A 24,010-nucleotide genomic window follows, 5' to 3' on the forward strand; every position below is an offset into this window, starting at 1 on the left:
ACTGTTTTAGCGGATAGTGGCAAATCTTTGTTGTTTTTTTTCAAGATTTCTGGTTTGTTTTTAAAATCACGAAACAGTTCTTCAGATGCACGTAGGAAGCAGTCTTTGACATATTCATCATCTGTAAATGGTTTGCCTTTTTGTGCAATCTCTTGTGGTACCGCAAAGCTTGTCAGATTAGCATTACTTGTAGACTGCTTCTAGCTTTGAGAAGATAATCGCTTCTTACTCATTTACTTGAAACAACAAACTGTACGTCACAACCAAAGCGAGTGGTGATGATACCAATTCGTCTTGCGTCGAAAGCGAATTTAAACCTACATAGAAACATCCGACAACGGCCGAGAGCTTCCGACGGACTTACAACAGTGGCGACACGTGTAATGGGGAGGGCTGTGGTGAAAAGCGAGTACAATTGGCTGAGAGATAAAATCAATGCCTAATCCTTGTTAAACGATTCAGAACTATTTTTTTAAAAAATGTTTCTATAAAATAAATAATATTTGCGTATGGAACTAAAGAGCCGCAGCTTCACATCCAAAGAGCCGCATGTGGCTCGCGATCCGCAGGTTGCCGACCCCGGCTTTAGGTCACATGCCTTTTTGTTTTTTTTTGCCTTTATACACTATTTTTTAAATACACATTTATTTTCCATATTTATAAATAGATCTTTAAATCTGAGCCTAAAACAAATGGAAACAATGTAATGTTTATTTCTACGCACAATGCTTTTAACCTACTATGGGTAAAAGAAAGAAATCTGGCCACATTTTTCTCGACAGTTCACTATTTCAGTCTGTTCTAGTCCAAATAAAAGTTGTCAAAACAGAGTGTTTCTTATTTTTTTTTTAACAAACCACATCCACTGTTTATTGCAGAATTTGTTTCTAATCACTTAAAAATAAATGTCGAAGTCACTGTAGGATGGCTGCCTGGCGCTCGGACTTCTGGATGCGGTATGCGCGCTGAACGGTAGTTCGGACTTCTCGATGATCCTCCTGGGTTCATACCCTGCCCGCTGCCATCCCCCGTCGTCCTGCGGGAGGTTTGGACCAGGAAGTTAATTATCCTCAACTCTGAAGGAACATCCGAAACATGTCAAACAAAGAAATAGTAAAAATTAAAGAACAAAAAAGAATGCGTGTAATAATACTTGTAGTTACATTTAATATCCTACGACTGAGTTAATCGATAAAAATCAATCAAAGACTCAATCTGTTTAATGAAATCAAATTTGATTACACAAAGTCAAAATGTTTTGACGATGAAAATTCACACAACAAACATGTGTGCATCATCTTGAGGTTAAAAAAATTAGTCATACAAAGGGGGATAACAACCGGTTAAAGATAAAAGTGACTAAAGTGGTCTGGATGGCCTCCTCCCAGAAATAGGTTTCCTGACTTCCATCACTAAATCTGAGTCTTCCTCTGGGGCTGGTGCAATCAACTGGAACGGCCTTACCTGAAACAAAATGTGAAATAAATTTTAACTTAATTTTTGATGGGAATGCATCCATTTTCTCACCTTTTTGTTGTATTTTTAGTTAATATTGAAAAATACAGAGAAAGTAAAACTTTAATTGCTAAGGAGAAATATATCCGTTTAAAAAAAGAATGAAATCCTTTAATTGCGATACCAAGTACGTCCTCAGAAAATAGGAACAAGGGCAGGCATATACGATTTTATTTAAATATTGTTTCCTTCTGTTGTTCTAATATTGAACATCAAACGTAACCTCATGACATTTTAACAAACTTTGGTAAAAAAGATTCGCTTTTAAAAGTTAATATTTTATACAAGCATAATAATCGCAATTATTTTTCTCAACTTGTATGTAATTACGTTACGGAAAATGCAACAATTATTCTCCACCATCATTGTCTATATTGTACACGCTTGTGTAGTCTACAGACACATATACTATTGAAAGTTCAATATTATTCAGAACCTCAAGTTTTCAAGGGTATCATTAAAAAAAAAAAGCTGAGGTTTCCACAAAATAAAAGCTTCTTAACCATGGCTAGTTGATTGAAGAAGTACATCCACTCTCTGTTTATTAATACAAATATATATATATATATATATATATATATATATATATATATATATATATATATATATATATATATATATATATATATATATATATATATTACTAACACACACACACACATATTACTATAATCTATAGTGGTGTTTAACATTCAGAACTTAAAAACATTATGCTTGTATCTCCCCCCCCTCCCCGGACCATCATTGCTTGTAACTGCTACAACTCATACAGGTTTGTTTATTGTTTTATTCTATGACACGGAACTGTACATTTCAGCAAGAACTTACCACATGTTCAAAGCATCCAAAAATGTAACGGCCAGGGCCGTAGGGCGTTCGACCAATCAGAAAATTTGCAAATAGTTGCTCATAGCTGTCTTCATTAAGAGTATATTTGCCTCCCTGTTGGAAAATTTTGGTCACATATATACTTGGATATTATATACATTTAGACTCATTTAAGAGTAATAATAATAATATCCCCATTGTTATATCAACCGAGGGGATAATAACAACTGAACTCACAGATACCTTCAAGGCCCTTAACATTCCTAGGAACATCCTCGTTTGCCTGTCAGAGGGCGGTACTGCTGCAGACCTGCCACATCACCAGAAAATTCCTCAGTGGACACTGATAAAGTGACTAGAGTGAAACTCAACCCTTGGCAGTGCCAGAGAATGAATACTCGTTCGTTTCTAATACAATAATAATAATAATAAAGAGACTACAATGAATTCTGTTTCTCTTTAATGAAACCTTTTGAGTTTGTGTTTCCACACAAACTTTGTAAAATAGTTAAGATACTAACTATGCCTATAGCGGTTTGGTTGTCTACCAGCAGTTTGGGGCTACAAATCAACGACCGATAACAATAATTACACGAATTTCGTGCCCAATCTTCATGAAAAAAAAAGCTACGCCACTGCATGATGCAAAACACTAAGACATAAATAATAGTCAACACACTAAAGTATTACTACACTCAGCCAATTACCAATTCGTGTGATATGGTAGTGTAATTTGCGGTTTAGGTTTATCTTGTAATTATCTAGAAATGTGAGTAACCTTTAACTAGTGCTCAATGATTCTCAAATCTTTGGGGCTTAATAGAATCAAGGTCAAGGAGAGTAAGTTGGACGATAAGAAAGTGTCATCCATTTATTTGAGAGTTATGTTGTTCACACTATCAATCAGCGTACTGTTTCTCAATGCAGCGTAACATTTGCAGATTCGCAGGTACCTCTGAAGTAACACAGTGTTAGAGTTTAATATCTTCAGAGTAAGTGCAATGAAATACTCCAGCGACGAATACTATTTCCATCTCTAGTGTAAATCATACAAGTATTTAAAAAGCTTGATTAACAAAAACGGGAGAAAAGAAACGAAACGAAAAAAAACCAGAGGCTAGAGTACATGTAGATATTAAAAAATATATTTTTCAGACATAAAAGTTGGGGAATGTTTATGAAAATGAGTAGCCATTAATTGACTAGTAATCTGTTATAATGAATCACCAACATGGCGGCCATTATAAATACTTGCGCTAACCTCATTCTTCCATCTCGCATAATTTATTCAGATCTGTACTCACGTCGGTCATGTGATCGTACGCTTTTAGCGCCACCTCGTGAGCTTGGTCTGGGTCAAGGTGAACCATCTCTTTGTAAAATATCTCTAGGTCATTGGCTGTGAGAAATTTTTGCCCTGTCCGAAATAAAGGCAGACGTGAACACACACTTTTTATAGACGTAAACACACTTTCTTCTTATGTAAACACACACACACACATGTAAGTGTATAGATGTCTCTTTTAAAATGTATGCGACATGCCATTTATTGTTGATGTGGTCATATATTATGTCCATGCATTGTGGATACCATCTTTTTATGTGTTATCTCCCTTTGTGTCATTGTAATCGTTTAAGGATGGCTGCCTGGTCGTGCGGTTTGCGCGCTGGACTGTCGTTCGGATTTATCGGCGGTCGAGGGTTCAAACCCTGCCCGCTCCCATCCCCCGTCGTCCTGCGGAAGGTTTGGACTAGGAAGTAAACTATTTTCAACTCTGAAGGAACATCCGAAACATGTAAAACATTTTACAACAAACAAGGAGTTAGGCCGCTTGTACACTGCACGGTTTAGCTATAAGGGAAAAAAAAACAACAACATACGGCTAAAGACGTGAAGTTATCATATTCATCGGTAATTATAAAAAATGGCCCTACGGCGATTTGAAGCAGGTCTTACCGCTGAACTCGACAATCTTGGAGTCAAAACTAAATACAATACGTACAAAACTAAATGTAGGGCCTAATTTCTTCAGTACGGAATAAAAAAAAAAAAAAAGATCCTGAATAACTTTTGGCTCCGGTGAAGCACATATTGTGGAACACATAATTACGACGGCCGCACCCTCAGTAGACCTTATCGCTTTGTTCTCTTGTCCTTTGTATTATGTATGATAAAGAAACTATTTTGTTTAAATAAAAAGAATTAAATAATAATAATAAGGCTCGTCTTCGAGTCCGATGATTAGTGAGGAAGGCAGTATTTCCGGTGGCAACGCAGCCCTAGCTGTGACCTACATATTTACCCACAACCAGGGAAAGCATAACCATTGTCCGCGGATTTTCTTTTGGTCTCAAATGTGTATCCCTATTTCTCTTTTCCTTTCTTTCTTTCCTATTTATCGCTCTTTTTTCTTTCGTTCTTAATTTCTCTCTTTCTTTCTTTCTTTCTTTCTATCTTCTGGTTCTAACATTATCTATTTATCCTCATTTTTTTTCTTTTTCTTTCTTTCTTTCGCATTCTCTCTCTCTTTCTCTCTCTCTCTCTCTCTCTCTCTTTTTACTATTTCTTTCTTTCTCTCCCTTTCTTTCTCTCTCTTCCTCTGTCTTTCTCTATCACTCTCTCTCTCTCTTCTTTCTTTCTTTCTTTGTCTCTTTCTTTCTTTCTCTCTATCACTCTCTTTCTATAAATATGAATGTGGGTCTGTATACTGAATCTAATTATGTTTATTTTTTCATCACGCCGTGAAGGAGTCTGGGTCATTGGATTTGGGGGGGGGGGGGGGGAACTTAATAAAAGTCATTTCAGAAGTACAAGTCGAGGTCCCTACATTTTTATTTGCAATTATATTTTAACATCTAGCAACAGTGGCGTAGCTAGGGTGGGGGGAGAAGGGGGAGAATTTGAAAATCCACCCGGGTCCCCACTTGAGGTGGCCCCCAAATGAGTGTTTTATACATTAAGAATTAAATATTACGCAAAATGCTGGGGCCCCCAGACAGGTCAACCCCCCCCCCCGGGCCCCCAAACGATGGAAAATTCATAGTTATGCCCCTGTCTGGCAATATATTTTTTTTTACTGAAAACAAACATTTTTGGGCTAAACAAGCAAACATAGTTGTCCGCGTGTTGTGAATGGGAGTCAGGACCAGTTTGAACGTAGGTGGAAGCCCACTGCCAAGAATTTGTTAAGAAGACCATCTTACCTATTCTGAAGACTAATTAGAATGAATTAAATAAATATTAGAGCTAATACAGAAAAATTAGTTTTACATTTAATATAATTTTCCTTCTTCTCGCTGTATTTATTATGCAAATTTCTTAAACTTGTAACGTTTCTAAGTTTGTAGAAGTTTTATGTTGAGGCTGAGGTAAAGATTTAATTGGGCTATAAGGATAAGAAAATATCCTAAAATTAAGTTTTAAATAACACAAGACACTTAAAGAAGACAAAACACTTACATAAAACAAGACACTTTAACAACATGAAACTTAAATAAGACAAAATATTTTTAAAAAGACAAGACACTTAAATGAAACAAGGCATTTAAATACCGCAATTACATAAATCTAACTCGTACTTCTCCTGTCCACAATTTTAAACAACAGCTGTGGCATTAGTCTCAGCCACACTGGCAAATTATGCATAGACATAACTCCTGGCAGAAGTCCGGACCACATGGACAACCAATTATCGAGTGTCACCTTACCAGCTACAAAATTAAAAAAAGGAAAAAAAAAATAGTGGCACTTTATTCCATTCTGTAGAAAGAAACAAATATGTAGGCTAAAACGCACACTAATAGCCTAGTAGAGCCCAAGGCCAAAACAAATTTGTAAGGCACTCTGTTGACAACACATCTCCGTTCTAGTTTACGAGTACGATTTCCTTCATTTTATTTATATCAACTCTGTATGTTTGTCTGTCTGGTAAAAAGTGTGCCCCACTTGCCACCCCCTAAGGTCGCCACTGATTATTTCTTCTACCTGACGAAACAAGAATCAATTTGTTGAAAATTAACCAATTACTTAATTAACTATTGGTAATAAATTATTTTGCTTGGTGTCGAACAAAGGAAAGAAATTATACTTGACGGAAGTGGTGGTATAATTTGAATTAGTCCCCTTTGTACATTGTTTAGAGGTAATTTGACACTAAAAATAGATAAATATAAAACCTTTAATGTGTATAACCACTTCGGAGACACAATAGTTGGCTTCTTGGTTTGAGGAGGCTTGAGCCCTGGAGTTCGAACTCATGTCGTACAATTGTTTTTTTTATAAATGCATTTAAAAAGCGATAACGCTAACATTTACACAGATACCCCCTTCTTTCTTCCCCACCCCTTCCCTTTCTTAACTGGTCCAAACAAGGGATAGTGTCCTAGCGTACTGAGAAAGCTAAAAGCATGAAATTGCGCTAAACAAAAACAATTGGTAGAAATATTTCTAATCGCACAGATTTATTATTCTTAATTGAGATCTATAATTACATGACTGATCCAAACTAATTGATATAAGCATTGATATAAGCATGTTTTAAAAAGTATTGTTCATATTTTGCTTGTTTAAAAGTAGTGTTTCTATTTTGCTTGTTTGAAAGTAGTGTTTCTATTGTGCTTGTTTAAAAAGTATTGTTACTATTTTGCTTGTTTAAAAAGTAATGTTTCTATTTTGCTTGTTTATAAAAATAGTGTTTCTATTTTGCTTTTTTTTTTTTTTTTTTTTTTTTTAATAAAGTAGTGTTTCTATTTTGCTTGTTTATAAAAGTAGTGTTTCTATTTTGCTTGTTTAGAAATTATTTTTTTTTCTATTTTGCTTGTTTATAAAAGTAGTGTTTCTATTTTGCTTGTTTACAAAATAGTGTTTCTATTTTGCTTGTTTATAAAAGTAGTGTTTCTATTTTGCTTGTTTATAAAAGTAGTGTTCATATTTTGCTTGTTTAAAAAGTATTGTTCCTATTTTGCTTGTTTCACGTCATACCTGTCCCATCATCCTCCTGAGCCTTCTCAAACAGCTGCTCGAAGAAAGCCTCATGGACTTCCTGGAACTCTCTAGCGACTGGACTCTCCTCGTCCCAGCCGGTGAAGTCGAGAATTTTCTGTTGGGTGAACAAAAGAAGAATTAGAGATGAGGGGGGGGGTCAAGATTTAGGTCACTTCCGGCTGGGCCGAACTCGCTCTGGGTAGGGATAAGGATAATTCCAAATTTTAGATTTTGTATTAAAAAATACATTCGTCTTTGCAATATTTTTTTTTAAATCAAAACTGACGATGACTGTTTGTTTTAATGAGAGTACGATTGGCACCTTAAAATGACAAATTTTTCTTTTTTTTTTTCAGGAGATTTTTTGAGTTTTCCGGAGATTTTAATCATTTCAGATTTTCCTGATTTTTTTCGTGCATATTTTCCATTTTCAGGAGATTTCCAGGAGACCCTGGAAAATAAGGAGGCCGCGGAAATCGTGTTGTTATATAAGTTATAATGGTTTAATTTAATAATTCACATCTATAACTAGCGCCGGGCCGCTGAAAGAGCGTGGCCGACTGCGGTTGCAAAGGTTGCAGTGGCCTAAGGCAGGCCCTGAATCTTCCGGCGTCCTAGCTTTCAACAAGACGTTTGGACCATGAAAGAGTCATTTTTGAAAAGATAAACAAGATTCACTGCGGAGAATTTTTCTTTCATCCGTGTCACGACAGTATTGTGTTCCCCAGTGTATTCCCCAGTGTATTCCCCAGTGTATTCCCCAGTGTGTTCCCCAGTGTGTTCCCCAGTGTGTTCCCCAGTGTATTCCCCAGTGTATTCCCCAGTGTATTCCCCAGTGTGTTCCCCAGTGTGTTCCCAGTGTGTTCCCCAGTGTGTTCCCCAGTGTATTCCCCAGTGTGTTCCCCAGTGTGTTCCCCAGTGTATTCCCCAGTGTGTTCCCCAGTGTGTTCCCCAGTGTGTTCCCCAGTGTGTTCCCCAGTGTGTTCCCCAGTGTGTTCCCCAGTGTGTTCCCCAGTGTATTCCCCAGTGTGTTCCCCAGTGTATTCCCCAGTGTGTTCCCCAGTGTGTTCCCCAGTGTGTTCCCCAGTGTGTTCCCCAGTGTATTCCCCAGTGTGTTCCCCAGTGTATTCCCCAGTGTGTTCCCCAGTGTATTCCCCAGTGTGTTCCCCAGTGTGTTCCCCAGTGTATTCCCCAGTGTTTTCCCCAGTGTATTCCCCAGTGTGTTTCCCAGTGTGTTCCCCAGTGTATTCCCCAGTGTGTTCCCCAGTGTGTTCCCCAGTGTGTTCCCCAGTGTATTCCCCAGTGTGTTCCCCAGTGTGTTCCCCAGTGTATTCCCCAGTGTGTTCACCAGTGTGTTCCCCAGTGTGTTCCCCAGTGTATTCCCCAGTGTGTTCCCCAGTGTGTTCCCCAGTGTATTCCCCAGTGTGTTCCCCAGTGTATTCCCCAGTGTATTCCCCAGTGTGTTCACCAGTGTATTCCCCAGTGTGTTCCCCCTGTGTGGTGTACCGCTGATTACAAATAAGGAATTCATAACATCCAAGCGTAGTCGGAGATTCATGAAATAGTACTAACTCGACATAAATCCGCTTTATAATCTGATTATAATAAATCAGTGTTTCTCAAACTTTTACCTCAACATTCAGAGTATTTAACGAACACTTTTCTTTATTTTTATGGAACGGTTCTTTCACGTGGTGGCCTTCTAGTTAATTATTCCAGTAGTTCATGGAACACCCATTCAGGACTCACGGAACACTAGGGTTCCGCGTAACACAGTTTGGGAAACACTGTAATAAATAAATCACACAAAATAGTCCAGGTGTCGGCCTAGACCCTAGAGAGAAAATATAGAGTAATTGAAATTATTCATTCACAGTGCATGTATTGAATTGAAGCACAATTAATAACTCAGACTGATTTGTTCTATTTATCATCATCATCCTAATCTTTCCTTTGCGTTCTCTATGGACCATAGGTTCTCAGTAAAAACACGCCACTCTCCAGGGTCTCTTGCTAGTTTTTTTTTTCATGGCTTCCCAGCTCTTTCCGGTCCTCTCGGCTTCATCTAGTACACTGCGTCGCCATGTTCTTTTTGGTCTTCCTCTGCGTCTTGTTCCCTGGGGGTTCCTCTCTAAGGTCTGCCTAGCTCTGTTGCTGGTATCTTTTCTAAGGGTGTGACCAATCCATCTCGACTTCCTCTAAGATCTGCACCTCTATATTTTCCTGTCCACTCATCTCCCACAGTTTGGTGTTTTCTACTTTGTCATACCAGTGTATTTTTAGGATATTTCTCAGGCATCTGTTGATGAAGGTCTGTGTTTTTGTTTTTGTTGTGGCTTCAGTTGTTCTCCATGTTTCAGAACCATACAGTAGGACAGCCTTGACATTAGATTTAAAGATTCTTAGTTTAGTCTTGTTTGAGATGTGAGGAGATTTCCAGGTTGGTTTTAGCTGTGTAAATGTCTGACGCGCTAGATTTATACGACGTTTAATGTCTTCATTTGTTCCACCTGATACACTGACTACACTCCCAAGGTATATAAAATTATTTATTTGGTCTATGGTCTGAGAATCCAGTTATATATCTCCAATTTGTTTGTTGTTTACTTTAAGTGCTTTTGCTTTTTTTTTGTTTTTTGTGGTTTATTTTGAGATCTACCCTTTCTCCTACTTTAACTCTTTTACACATGTTTTCTCCCACTTCCTTATCTCTGATCAAGCTGAAATTTTGCACAATTATTCATTGTTGAAGACAACGCATTTAAATGAATAAAATAACAATTAGTTAATTAATTAGGGGTAACTAATTAATAAATAATAGTAGTAATCTTTATTGTCAGTGAAGGAATATGTTTTACAATTGTGCATTACAAAAAAAAAAAAACTCCCTTCACACTATATAAACTTTTTTAAAACTATTTTTTTCTTATTTGCTTGTTTCTCAGTAAATTATGTTCAGAAGGCAATGGGTTAAAACATTTTCATTTAACTAATGGTTCGTTCAAGTGAAATTAAGTCTTAATAAAAATAAATAGTGTCATTTCTTTTTAGATAGTACAAAAGGTGAGAGTACAATTTAGTCATACGTACATCCATCAGTCTGTTGATACTGTTCTTATCGAGATTCTCGTTTTCATCAGGGGCTGAAAGTAGATACGATTTTATTTCGATTATGGATTCTTGTGGGTTAAAAATCTGTTTCTGTTTAACAAGTATAGTTTCGTAGAAAACAAAAATTATACCTAAAAACCGGAAGTAGTATTCAAGTTTTTCTTTTTGAAACGGAGACAGCTGAAGATGCTTGGAGGACATTTTGTTTTTACTTGGATTAAATCAATCTGAAACTAAACAAAAAAAAAAGTTGAAACTTAAAAATATAAATTTACTATGAACTTCCTTTGTTCCCTAGCGTGAAGTAGAGTTGGGGCACCACAAATGATCTACTGCCCAGTTCCCCCTCATAAAACAAAACCTAATTAAATTCTCAGAAAGACACAAAAACCAAATTCCTTATCTTATCTTATATAACCTGCACCCATTAAACCACTATTACATAAGATCTGAACGAAATGGTCGTCTCCTTTCCATTAGAACTAAAACAGAAAGATTAAAAAACTCCTTTATCCCACTGTCGGTCAGAGTGTTACAAGATGATCTATCATCAGCGAAAAGTTCATAGAAGTCTAATTCATAAAGCGCTGGTTATGAGTGTGTGTGTCGTCTGTGAATGTTGTTCGTATTTTCATCTATATTGTTATTGTTACAGTAGTTGCGCTGAGGTTGTCAATTGAAGTCAAACTGAATTTCCATTTGATTGGATCAATAAAAATTATCTTATCTTATCTTATATAATACAGACGTTACTTCAAAAAAGAAGATGATTACGTACTTCGCGTCATGCATTCAGTCATGCATATTAACCAATGAATTAAATTCTGCCAAGTCACTGGTTTTCCTGGCTAGCTCAGGCAACCCATTCCATGCTCTAATAGCACTAGGGAAGAAGGAGCATTTGTACAAATTTGTCCTAGCATATGGGACGAGGAGTGTGCCTTTACCTTTGTGTCTTTCAGAGTATTTTATTAAATTTTGTTTTTGTATTTGAGGATTATGATTCAGTGTTTTATGTATAATTGCTACTTTACTTTAGAGTCTTCAGTCCTGAAGGCTTTCTAAATTTAGTGATTTTACTAAAGGTGTTACTCTAGTCAAATGTGAATATTCGTTTGTAATGAATCTCCATATGCTAGGACATGGCAGGATTTAGACTTGATAAGATAAGATAAGATAATTTTATTGATCCAATCAAATGGAAATTTAGTTTGACTACAAGGCCCTAAGATATGGGGCTATTTGTAAGGTAATTTTATTTCGTTATCTCTTTCTCCAAAAGATTGAAAATATCTCTGCAACCTTTTGGGAAGGGAGGGGGGGGGGGGCTTAAAACAAGCGTGGGCCCTAAGCTTTAGCTTATGAGGTAAATCCAGCACTGTGTGATGTGTGTTAAGTTTTCAGACTGAAGTAACAGCATGAGCTGAGATGCTATTTTAAGACATTGATTTGTAGTTTATGTTACAACTGTACATGCGGAGATACGACAGGGCTATAGGGCAGATGGCGTTAAGGTCATCCGTTTCTTTGGCCAACGGTTAACGAGCAGGGTGTTATGTGGCAAGCACAACGACCGACCACCTTTACTTTCCCCAATTAAGGTCAGGTACCCATTAGAGTTGGTTGGACTCAGGGGCGCCGTAAAAATCCCTAAATTCAAAATCCCAGTTTTCATCGAGATTCGAACCCAGGACTCCAGGCTCGAAAGCCAAGCGCTTAGCCACTCAGCCATCGTCATCACATAGACGTCAGAAAATATTTTATTATTGTTTTCTTAAACATTTCAGATTGATATTACCTTTCCGTTTAAATGTGAAATTTTAAAAGTTTTATACAGTGATACCCAACCTAATTCAGCCCATTTTAATTTCCCATTCTCGTGTCGTGGGCCACATTAACAAAAAGATAAGGAAAAGCATTTTTATTACAAACCCGTGGATCTAGTACCTACAGTGGACCAACACTAATAATGGAATGTTATAAGTTTATCAGAAACCAGCGTCTGAATATCCCGCTGCATAAATGAGACACCAAGTTGGAGCACTGAATCTGGATGTTGTGAGGCGATTACACAGCATGGCTTTCGACCCTGTCCGCCTGCTAAATGAATGAAATCGTCTCGAAAGTGCCTTCGTCAGCAAAGTTCAGCAAACACATGCAAAATTAAATTGTGGTTCCTGTAGTTTGGTGTTGGGTTAATTTAGATGTTACGTTTTTTAAAAAGCCGATTCCCAGAAACATAGTTTAAGTTGAGGCATTTGCTTTTCCAATCATTAAATGTTCTATTTCATGTCATAGCAACAAAAAAAAAATGTATGTGGATTTCTTCTATTTAACTGCAAATAGAACGTCTAAATATTCAGAAAATCTTTGAAACTTTTGTGGTTCACGCTTGTAATAAAATATGTATAATTTAATAATGACTTCATGAATATCAGTTTGAATCTGTACCTTTGATAATGTCGTTAAATAAAAAAATAATGTTTTTACAAAAGACGTTTAATAATCCCCCGGGCCCCCAATTGAGGGGCGCCCGCAAATAGGCCCAAATGGGTGTTCGAAATTTGTTTTTACATTAAATATTATCGCCATGATCTCATGTCTTGATGTCGAATTCAAAATGCAGGGGCACTTAAAGAGGTAAAGCCCCCGAGCCCCCAAATCTCTAACTACGCCACTGATTTCAAGCGTGCACTAGATTTTTTAGAATCTCAGGAACAAAATTACTCTAGTAGCAGTTACGCAATAGGTGACAGCATAGCTGATAAATGGGCTGTCCTTAAAACAGCGGTTCTCAACCTTTTACGTTCGGCGACCCCTTATTACAATCCCCCACTCTGCCGCGACCCCCCCACACACACACACACATACAGCGATAGAAGAGTAGACTATATCAATCCATATTTTCGACCCCTGTCAAATGGTCAATCGACCCCCAAGGGGGGTGTCGACCAACAGGTTGAGAACCCCTGCCTTATAAGAACATGTTTCCGACCTCCTCTCCCTCTAAAAAAAATATTCTAATTTAACATGTTATAGCGCAAAGCTTAAATCTGTAACAACATTTGTATTCCAATGACATTGAAACCTCTACGTGTGTATCATCACATAACAGTGGCTCCCAAACTTTTTCTTAACGGAACACTTCACAGTATTTAGCGGAAAACGTTGCTTATTTTTTCAGAGAGATTAATTCACGTTGTGGCCTGCTAGTTAATTATTCCAGTAGTTCGTGGAACACCTATTCACGTCTCGGGAACACTAGGGTTCCGCGGAACACAGTTTGGGAAACACTGCTTTATACAAATGATAATGCCAGCCTCGTTCTCGTTAAATGAAATAGAATCTGGTCTCGAGGCGTTAAAAAACGTTTCCTTTTCAAAAGGGGGATGACCTACTTCTCTTATTGAGCGAGATTGTCTCCGCTTTGACCGGGTTGCACTTTCTTAAAAGTATGTCAGTCAAGTTATATTTTACAACTTAGACAAACTTGGAGTTACATAAATAAGTGAAGGTTGAATTCAATTTAAATATTCACGGTCAAGGAATTACACACAACAAAGTATATCGACCTAGCTTTCTTAGAATTATGTGTACAAATTAAAAAAAATATTTAAAAACCCATAAGTTAATAAAATGTCAAAGAAAACTCAGAGATAAAGGTACATTTATTATTCCAATAGTTCAGTCACCACATTAAAGATACTCTTTTTTTCTATTATATTTTCAGACAGTTTCAGTAGAGCAATCGTGCACTCCAGAATGACACGAAAGGACTTCTGTATCCAGCCGATTTTTAAAATTTTCTCCAGGAGAGCCCTTAATATTGGTCATAGTTCTATAATTTCGGACAAAGATTTTTTTTCGTCAGATCAAGAAACCTGCACTGTTGCAGAGGAGGGGGCGGGGATATGGTGACAGTTGGCACGGTTCAAACTCAAGACCAACTTGACGTCAGTTCAAAACGCATACCACAATACCAGGCAATGGTACTATGACAGTGCCTTGATAAATGACGCTGAACTCCCCTTTCATGAGTGAACACAAAATATAGGACACCTAGGGTAATTATTCATATTAATGTAGACCTTTTTTTTAAAATCATTTTTCTAATAATGTGTATTGTGCACATAGCGTATTTTAATGACTGAAATGGAACGAAATAGTCCGTTGGACCATTGGGGCACAACACAAGATCTGTTGCCCGTCTTTCTCCATTACTCTCTATCTTTTGCCTTGGATAGAACCTCCTTCAATGTCCATTCTTTAATGTTGTCTTCCCATCGTTTTCTCTGTCTGCCTCCTCTTCTTTTACTGGCACTGTTCCCTCTCTCTAGTTCTGCAATCAGCGTCCAAGTATCACAAGCATATAAGAATATGCCCATAACTAGAGGGCATCAGTCGGATTTTAGTGTTGACAGCTATGTCTTTGTCTTCTCAGATTGTTTAGAGTTTTGCAAGTGCTGCTGTTGACTCCGAACATTCCTCATCCCTTATACTAGGACAAATTTGTACAAATACTCCTACTTCCCTGGTGCTATTAGAGCATGGAATGGGTTGCCTGAGCTAGCCAGGAAAACCAGTGACTTGGCAGAATTTAAGTCATTGGTTAATATGCATGACTGAATGCATGACGCGTAGGACGTAATCATCTTTTTTGAAGTAACGTCTGTATTATATAAGATAAGATAAGATAAATTCTGGCTCATAGTTCAGTTTTGGTTCTCTCTTCTGAGATGATAGCTCCGAGGTATTTAAAACTGCTGACACTTGTCACCTTTTCACCTCCTATACTGACGTCCCTTTAAAAAACCTGTTGGCTATTTTCAAAATTTGTTTTTTCGGCAATGATTTTCATACCATATGCTGCGGAAGTGTTGTCTATGTGCATCGCCAAGTCAGCTGATTCTTCTTCTGTCAGTGTCAGACTGTCTAGTCTATGTCGGACTTTATTCGGCGAAATAACGGTTAAAATGTACAGTCACCTTGTTAGGTCTACATAATTAGTCTAAAATACAGTGTACCTGTCTTCACCTGAGCTGAGCTATTTACACATCGTCAAAAACACTTAACAGTGTCTTATTTAATTTATCTCTTAGTCCGAATGGAGAGACCTTTTAAATAGTTTAAGGGACAGCTCATAGCACGGGAGTTCCTGTGTTCCAGGAGGGAATCCATTGTTAAACAACTTTTTTTTTTTTTGCCTTCAATGCCATACACCTTGCAATATTATCATCTACGTCCCTTCACTGTCCTCATATCTCCCTGTCCGCATATCTCCTTGTCCGCATATCTCACTGTCCGCATATCTCCATGTCCGCATATTTCCCTGTCCGCATATCTCATTGTCCTTATATCTCACTGTTAGCATATCTCCCTGTCCGCATATCTCCCTGTCCGCAAATCTCACTGTCCGCATATCTCCCTGTCCACATATCTCACTATCAGTATATCTCCCTGCCCGTACATGACTGAATGCTGTGGCGTACCGAGGGGGGGGGGAATCCGCCCCGGGCACCGGAGAGTTGGGGGCGCCAAAATGGGTATTACCAGTGGCGTCACTAGGCAGGTGCGGGGGGTGTGGTCCGCACCGGGTGACACCCATAAGGGGGTGACACCCAAGTGAAAAAAAAACAACTTTTCAAAAGCAGACAACAACTTTAAATCTGGCACATATTGCGAACTTATTTACGCAAGTAGAATCTCCTCTCTCTTTTTTCTGTTCTCTGATTCTCTCTCTCAATATGTTTCTATAAATAATTTTGGTTCCATCAAATTAACCAAAACGTTACACCATACTAATTTTACTAGCAAAACATTACACCATACTTTCAGCGGCATGGATCGGAAAACTTCTTTAATGTATGGAACTGTGTCATCGAGGCTATTGTGATTGTTGCAAGCTCTTGTCGCATTGTGCGGTGGTGTTGTTACATTTTTTGGTACAGTTGAGAAAATTTACGTTTTTTTTCAGTGCTTCAACTGTTCGATGGGAGAAAATGAAAGAATTGCTTGGAATTACATTGAAGAGAGAATGTCCAACACGCTGGAGTGCAAGACAAGATGCGGTGAATGCAATCCACGAACAGTTTGATGGATTTTTACAGCTGTTAGAAAACCTGTATGAAGATGGTACTCAAACTAGTGAGACTCAGAATGATGCATACAGTTTGCTTCAAAATGTGATGAATTTCAATTTCATCACTCTACTTGATTTCTGGCATGCAGTTTTGTCAAAAATTGACCGGATTCAAAAACGACTGCAAGATCCATCAATGAATTTCCATGACGCAGCACTGGATTTAGAAGGACTGCAGCAACGGCTAAGTAGCATTCGAGAAGATGTTTGCATCACTGCAGTCAATGCAGCTAAAGTTCAGTGTGAAAAATTGGGAATTAGGATAGAGGGAAGAATTAAACGTCGAAAACAGATGCCTGGTGAAAATGCTGGTGATGCAGGACTCGCTGCGGTTGAAGAAATAACTCGCATTATGAAATCAGTTATTGATAGACTAATCCAGGAGATGACAACACGATTTGGTCGTCTGAAGACGTTAGATGAAAAGTTTGGATTTCTATTCAACATCAGCAAATTGTTTGCTAATGATACCTCTAATGATATTCAACAGCACTGTGCTATGCTGGCTGACTTTTATAAAACTGATATCGATGGAACTGAACTGTTCGTAGAAATCAGTGACTGCAGTATGTTGCTGAAAACCCGGCCAGATGCTACCAATGCTACCCCAAGCAGCCCATTAGAATTACTTTCATTTTTTATTTCATATGGCAATGACATATTTCCAAACTTGCGAATTGCTTTGCAAATTATGCTGACAATCTCTGTGTCAGTTGCTAGCTGTGAGCGTTCTTTTAGTAAACTAAAAATCATTTTAACTTATTTGAGAGCTTCAATGGGTCAGGAGCGTCTGTCAGACTTGGCATTGCTAAGCATAGAAAAGGAGCTGGTCGAAACAATTAATTTTGATGATGTCATTGACAACTTTGCTAGTGCAAGATCACGAAAAGTAGTTCTATAAGAAATGGCTAATGTTGCTTCAGATTGTTCATTAACTTTGTTTACAATAAAAAAAATTAATTTATTGATTGGTGATTGTTTTAATGCAAATATAGATTACGCATACTAATAGGGGGGGGGGCGCCAACAGACTATGCCGCCCCGGGCGCCTGGCACCCTCGGTACGCCACTGACTGAATGATACGTCTGTACTCTGTGCATTGGGTATTCTATTAATGAAAATCCCCCTTAGCGACATGACCACATTGACGTAATCTCAAACACTACGAAATTCTGTGCACAAATACAATTTATGTTCTGTTCTGAAGAAACCTACAGAAATGAACGATTGAAGGTTTTCCAGGCAAGATTTTCTTAGGAACATTTCTGTTGCTGCAGACGTAGTGAGTGGCCAGATTTTATTTTACGACGAGTCAATGTTCAACTTTTTACCAGATATAGTGAGTTAATATAAGCTTTCTAAAACATTTTTTTTTCGTATCTTTATAGTACCTATCATTTTTTTAAAATTAATTATTGTGGTTTGTTTCGTGGCATTCACTGGCTGCGTTAACATCACTCCCATAGCAGATTTTACTATACAATGTCTAACCATAATATATCTGTATCATACTCAATGTAGCTAATGAGTTCCCAAAAAGAGTCAAAGTATCAGTCTATGACATCAGCCATTATATCACAGTGGGAATTCCCGTGAAAATACATTGGACACATGAATGCAACATATAATGGAAGCTGCGGGATGATTCCAATTATTATTCCGCTACAAAGATTGATTCAAGTCCACTTACTAGTAATTTTTTTTTCTTTCAGAAGCCAACGCATGATTTAGATCAAAATCAGACAATTAACTAAAACTATATCAATGAATTTGATTGATGCAGCACTTAGAAGTGGAACAAATCATGTGCGTGTAGTGGACAAAATCATAAGTACGACTCTACACTAAAATGGTTTTAAAAGGAGAACTATTTTTTATTTCGCATTCGCAGAGTCTAGAAGTAGAGTCTTAAGCTAAATATGTGTCAACATAAAAAGTTTTCAAATAAAAAGAAGAAATCTAAGCTTGCCTTACTGTGTTGTCGTAGTCCAGATGTGACCTACAATTATGCTGTGTGTATACTGGCAGGCTGGTCCTCTCGTTTCTACTTCCAGCCAGTGACCTTCACGTTAGTGTGATGAATGGGAAGATTTAAACTGCTGGGATTCTCACACCGCAGATATTGTCCTGTTTATCTAGCTCTTTTACATTCTATTATAAATTTATTAGATATAGACTGAAATCAAAATGAATGGCCGCTAGGTCGTGTTGTGTGCGCTTCGGACTGTGTCACGATAGTCCCTAGTTTGAACCTCGTTCGACTACGCTCCGAATCCGAACCCGTCGTCACAATGGCACTGAGTTCAAACATATTTTCTGTCCTGCAAGAGGTTTAGCTGGAGGCGCTGTGGCTAAGCGGTAAAGCGCTTGACATTCGAACCGGTGTCCGGGATTCGAATCCTGGGATTTTCAATTTCGGGCGCCTCTGAGTCCACCCAGCTCTAATGGGTACCTAACATTAGTTGGGGAAAGGTAAAGGCGGTTGGTCGTTGTGCTGGCCACATGACACCCTCATTAACCGTAGGCCAGAGAATCAGATGACCTTCACATCATCAGCCCTATAGACCACTATAGGTCACCACCAGGTCACAAGGTCTGAAAAGGGGAACTAGGAGGTTTAGCTGGGATGTAGTAATCTGACCCCCAGGAGAAGAGGGACTCTTATTCCCCATGTTTAAAAAAAATTTGACATGTTTCGTATGTTCCTTCAGAATTGAAGATAATCTACTTCCTAGTTCAACCCAGTAGGTCGACTCCCACATGACATTCTGTATGGCGATCTAATAGAAGGCAGGAGAGCCGCTGGTCGCCCACTTCTACGTTATACGGATGTATGCAAACTAGCAGCTGGGAAGAGGTGGCACTGGATAGATCCTCATGGAGAGAGAGCATAGAAGGGTCACGAATTGCAGATGTCAAGTGCATTCTCTTAGAATTCTATACCAAAAGTAACGTTTTCTGATTACTAACAAAAAACGTACAAATGTGAAAAATGAAAAGAAAAAATGTCAGAACGTGGAAAATAGTTACGGAGATAAAGGGTTAAAAAGCACCTCTTTGCATTCTCCGTTTTTCGTTTGCGATTTGATGCATCAGGCTCGAAATAAAGTTTTGACGGTTTTGACATATTTACCAATAGGAAGCAACACGGTTAGCCTAAATGGTTAGTCTAACAAGCAGATCTTAACATTCATGAATTGACTATGTGTTATAGTTGAGACTTAGAGCTTAACTGGTAGACATAGATCTTTGCTATGTTTGAGATTTGTTCCAAGCTTATCAATGGACCTCATCCACCAAATGTAAACAAACAACATTTAGTCACGTGATCTTATTAATAAAACAACGAAAAAACTGTCACGTGACAACCATCATGAATTAAACATGAGATCGTAAATTATATAGAAGAGATAGAGCACCACGTGGCTAAATGTTGTTTGTTTACGGTTGGTGAATGAGGTCCATTTTTCGGCGAAAAAAAGTTTTCTTGTGCGAGGCCCACACCAATTGGAGGCCCTAGGCGGCTGCCTAGTTTGCCTATGCCTAAAGCTGGTCCTTGCCTAACGGTACAGAGAGATATAACGAAAATATTACTTTATCTAAAATCTAGCGGGGCGCGAAGGTCTGAGTGGTTAAGCCGTTGTCTTCCGAACCTTGTATCCTGGGTTCGAATCTTGGTGTAGACTGGGATTTTGATTATCGGGATTTTTAGGGCATCGCTGAGTCCAAACCAACCCAAATGAAATGGGTACCTGAATTTGGTTGGGGAAGTAAAGGCGGTTGGTCCTTGTGCTGACCACATGACACCCTACTCGTTAACCTTAGGCCAAAGAAACAGACTTTAACATCGCAAGGTCTGAAATGATGGGGGAACTTTATTTTTATTCTAGACAGTGGTAGCTAGGTATCCAAGGCAAAAGACAGGGAAGAATGGAGAAAGACGGTTTATAAATCTTGTGTGGAGTCCCATCAGTCCAATAGGACTAAGGGGTAGTTGAAGGCGAGCAAGGTATCCTGGATCGCGGGTTCAAGAGTATGATGGTCAGGCACTACTGCTCTTCTAACTAAAAAACTAGAAGGGTGTGTGCGACAAAGAAAAATCTCCTTGTATGCAGCCTATCAGCACATTTGCAACAAAGCATTCCAGTGCCACCTTTTAGTGGTAGTATTGTCCTTACACTTTCTCAGCAATGACTTCTTAAAAGTTAGAATATTGTTGTAAACCTGGTGGTGACACAGATGGGGGTTCTCCTGTGTGTTTTTAGCCTACCCAAATCGCCACAGTCCAGCGCAGGACGAGCGGTCAACCGAGACCAGTGACAGTACACGCCAGTTCGGCAAGGACCAGTGTCGTAAATATTACGCACGTAAGTCACGGCGAAAGTGATCAACTGGAGTGGTCAAGAAGGTTCGAGGCCAGTAGAGACACTATATAAGAGCGAGTGTGTCAGAATCACTTCACATTACCTCGTTATGTGACCAGTACGAGGCGAAGTTAGAGACAGACGGTGTGTGAAGTCAGGTGGAGCAAGGCTAGGTTTTTGTAAAGACAGTGTTAATGTTGTTGCCAATTATGATGTATTTGGAATTAAACTGACTGATACTTGGGAACCCTGAGTTGTGAGGTTCTTTAAGTTCGTTGTGTCGTGTGGTGCAGTTTGAAGAGAGCCGGGATAGTAGGAGAGATCGTAACAATATTATGACAATCAATGCTTGTACATTTTCTTCAAAAAAAATCTTAATAGCCTCTGTGAGGCAGAGGGGACCTTAGGGTGTGGGAAGTTGGGCAAACTTCCCAGGCCCGTGCCTTTGAGGGTGGCCGCGTTAAGAGAATCTTAGTTACCGTCATTCGTGTCTCGACATGACACTTGCCCAGGGCCCCGCGAACTGCTAAGGTCGCCTCTGTGATGCGTATAGGCGACCTTACTAGTCATTGGCTTAGGCGCTACGAACCCTTTCACGCTGTGGTCACCACTGCTTATAAATCAATCTGTTAATCTAGCCCTGTATGCGCAGAGGTGGTCTTGTGGGTTAGCGAGTGGGGCAACTACCCCAGGCCAGGCGCCTTGAGGAGGGGGGGGGGCACGATAAAAAAAATTGTTTACCACCGTCTGACCATCGTACACAAATTCGTGGCCCTGACCCGAGGCTGATATGACACTCAGCTAGAGCCCCTGCGCACTGCTAAGACCGCCTCTGGTATACGCTTGCGATTGCCATCACAATAATATGGCCCCGAGTTCGAACCCTGACCACTTTATTTATGAAGTAGCGCTCGAAATGTATAAAAACAAAATATCTAGAATTAGAATAGATCTATATCGATTTAGAATTGACATGCAGACTAGACATTGATTAATAGGACTATTCAGTGGTGTATAATGTATAGGTCTACCTTCATATCCTTAAAAAAAAAAACAATAACTAACAAACCTAGATCTAGATCTTTATATAAATCCAGACAAAAAAACAAAGTATAGGCCTACGTCTAAATGAAAAAAATCCTATATTGAAGGACAGACACTCGCAGACGGTAATGCCGTGGACGTTGTAAATGTATAGTGTGATGTCGGTGCACAGTGCGTGGCAGAGCTGGATCTAGATCTAGGTGGCTGCAAGGCTAACACACATACGTCATACACAAACATTGCATAATTAGAAGGGAAAAAAATCAAGAACAAGGTCGTTTGTCATACTCTTCTGGTATAACGGAGACACATCTAGATCTACTATGTAAAGAAGAAAATTTATCTCATAAATTACAGACGTTAATTTCAATATAAGATAAGACGTTCCTTCATAATAGAAGTTATAATTATATAATAGTTACGTCACACTCGTTAGCTTGTATCCAGTCTTTCACGTTCATTAAAAAAAAAAAAAAAAACAAGAAAAATACCGGTATTTAAAAAATAATTTTAAAAAAAATGAAATCTTATTTTAAGCGTATTTGCGTATCGAGTACTTTGCATCAGTCATGTAATTAAATTTGTAATAAATCTGGCAACAATAGGCTATAAATCTGTGCGATTTGAAATATTTTTTTCTAGTTTAGTTTTTGTTTAGCACAATTTCATGCTTTTAGCTTTCTCAATACGCTATATATATCCTATCACTTGTCTAGACCAGTTTGATCCTAGATTGGGCGTGGGAGAAATAACGTGTACTAACTTTTTATTGGACAGACAGACTGACAGACAGGCAGAAAGAGTTGATATAAGCTTTGTAAAAAAAAACAAAAAAAAAAAAAACAGTGCTTCCTCTAGAGTAGTGTACCAAGAAGAAGAGGCAGACAGAAAAAGTGAGGAGAAGGCTTAAAGAATGGACGTGCCTGCCATTGAAAGAGATTCTATAGAAGGCAAAAGAAAAAGAGGAATGGAGACAGACATTTGTCAGATCATGTGTGGTGCCCCAATGATTCAACAGACTAAGGAACAGGTGAATCCGAAAACATGAAATACGTAAGTATATTGAAATATGTAGATCTAAGTGGAAAAAAATGATTTAATAATTTTGTGGGACATACGTTTTTATAAGTGTATATGTGTGTAAATTTACAATTATTACATCTAGGCTCTTCGTAGCACTTTCTCATTGGTTCAGAGATGGAGTGACCTCCCCATTGCTGGGAGAAAGCCAGGACATTCGCTGTGCTATCAGCAGCAGACGCCTTGGCTGGGTTAGGGTTGGCTTGGCGACGTTCATAGAATGTCTGTAGGTCGACTTCCACAAGACATTCTGTACGGCGATCTAATAGAAGGCAGGAGAGCCGCTGGTCGTCCACCTTCAGGATATACTGATGTATGCAAACGCGACATATGAAGCTCTTCAAAATCGACATTAGCAGCTGGTAAAAAAAGTGGCATTGGATAGACCCACTTGGAGATCGAGCATAAAGGAAGGGTACCGGTTTGCAGATCTCTTGCACAACAGTAGTATAAAGAAGGGTGAAAATGCAACGGCGACTGGTGATTACATATGCCCAACCTGTGACCGCAGCTGTGTATCAAGAATTGGCCTCTTTAGTCGCACAAGAAGTTGCAATGGGAAAAGATCATCTCTAGAGACGTCAAATGCCACAGTGGTCTAGGCCTACCAAGTGAATTTCCAGTGTTAATGCTTCTATCAAGCTTTATTATCATTAAGATTTATTTTTTTTTAATGGTATCTCATAATTGTTTCTGAAGCTTGTTTAAGCCAAAATTATTTTCTTGGCCTGATATGGTGATCTTAAAATATTACTGAAAAAAAATCTTATCAATACAATAATAGATTGAAAACTCCAAGTCATTTGTAATAAAAATTTAATTATAAAACTATATTACTGAAGAAACATTTTCAGTCATTAAGAAAACATTGATTATAATAAAATAAAATATGTACAGTGGAACCTGGTTAATGGGATATCCCTTAATTAATTAATACCATAATA

The 24,010-nt window shown here is 38.4% G+C and overlaps 2 protein-coding genes across 7 annotated transcripts; one reads left to right on the plus strand and one right to left on the minus strand.

The window, feature by feature from the left end:
- Positions 1–1,144: 1,144 nt before the first annotated feature.
- On the minus strand, positions 1,145–22,205 carry LOC106058603 (sarcoplasmic calcium-binding proteins I, III, and IV-like). 6 transcript variants are annotated; one of them, XM_056012926.1, is made up of 9 exons: positions 22,065–22,205; positions 18,553–18,729; positions 10,570–10,671; positions 10,418–10,470; positions 7,325–7,442; positions 5,923–6,054; positions 3,648–3,760; positions 2,344–2,457; positions 1,145–1,464 (listed from the first exon to the last, which is right to left on the minus strand). In XM_056012926.1, the coding sequence occupies exons 3-9, from the start codon at positions 10,637–10,639 to the stop codon at positions 1,360–1,362; spliced, it is 705 nt and encodes a 234-aa protein (XP_055868901.1). In that variant the 5' UTR covers positions 10,640–10,671; positions 18,553–18,729; positions 22,065–22,205; the 3' UTR covers positions 1,145–1,359. The 6 variants fall into 6 exon arrangements, with proteins under 6 accessions (XP_055868901.1, XP_055868899.1, XP_055868900.1 ...); XM_056012924.1 differs by having other exon boundaries at positions 22,012–22,161; XM_056012925.1 differs by having other exon boundaries at positions 18,548–18,729; positions 22,012–22,161.
- Positions 16,438–17,478, plus strand: LOC129923158 (zinc finger MYM-type protein 1-like). Its single transcript, XM_056013018.1, has one exon. The coding sequence runs from the start codon at positions 16,438–16,440 to the stop codon at positions 17,476–17,478; it is 1,041 nt and encodes a 346-aa protein (XP_055868993.1).
- Positions 22,206–24,010: the final 1,805 nt, after the last annotated feature.

This window comes from Biomphalaria glabrata, chromosome 15 (assembly GCF_947242115.1).
Source record: "Biomphalaria glabrata chromosome 15, xgBioGlab47.1, whole genome shotgun sequence".
In the NCBI taxonomy this organism is placed as follows: Eukaryota; Metazoa; Mollusca; class Gastropoda; family Planorbidae; genus Biomphalaria; species Biomphalaria glabrata.

Coding starts and splice junctions, on each gene's coding strand:
- LOC129923158 (XM_056013018.1), top strand. CDS start 16,438: ATGAAAGAATTGCTTGGAATTACATTGAAGAGAGAATGTCCAACACGC.
- LOC106058603 (XM_056012926.1), bottom strand. CDS start 10,639: ATGTCCTCCAAGCATCTTCAGCTGTCTCCGTTTCAAAAAGAAAAACTT. Junction 6,055..7,324: donor TCAGGAGGATGATGGGACAG/GTATGACGTGAA, acceptor TTAATTTTGTAG/CTGGTAAGGTGACACTCGAT. Junction 2,458..3,647: donor CGTACGATCACATGACCGAC/GTGAGTACAGAT, acceptor ATTTTCCAACAG/GGAGGCAAATATACTCTTAA.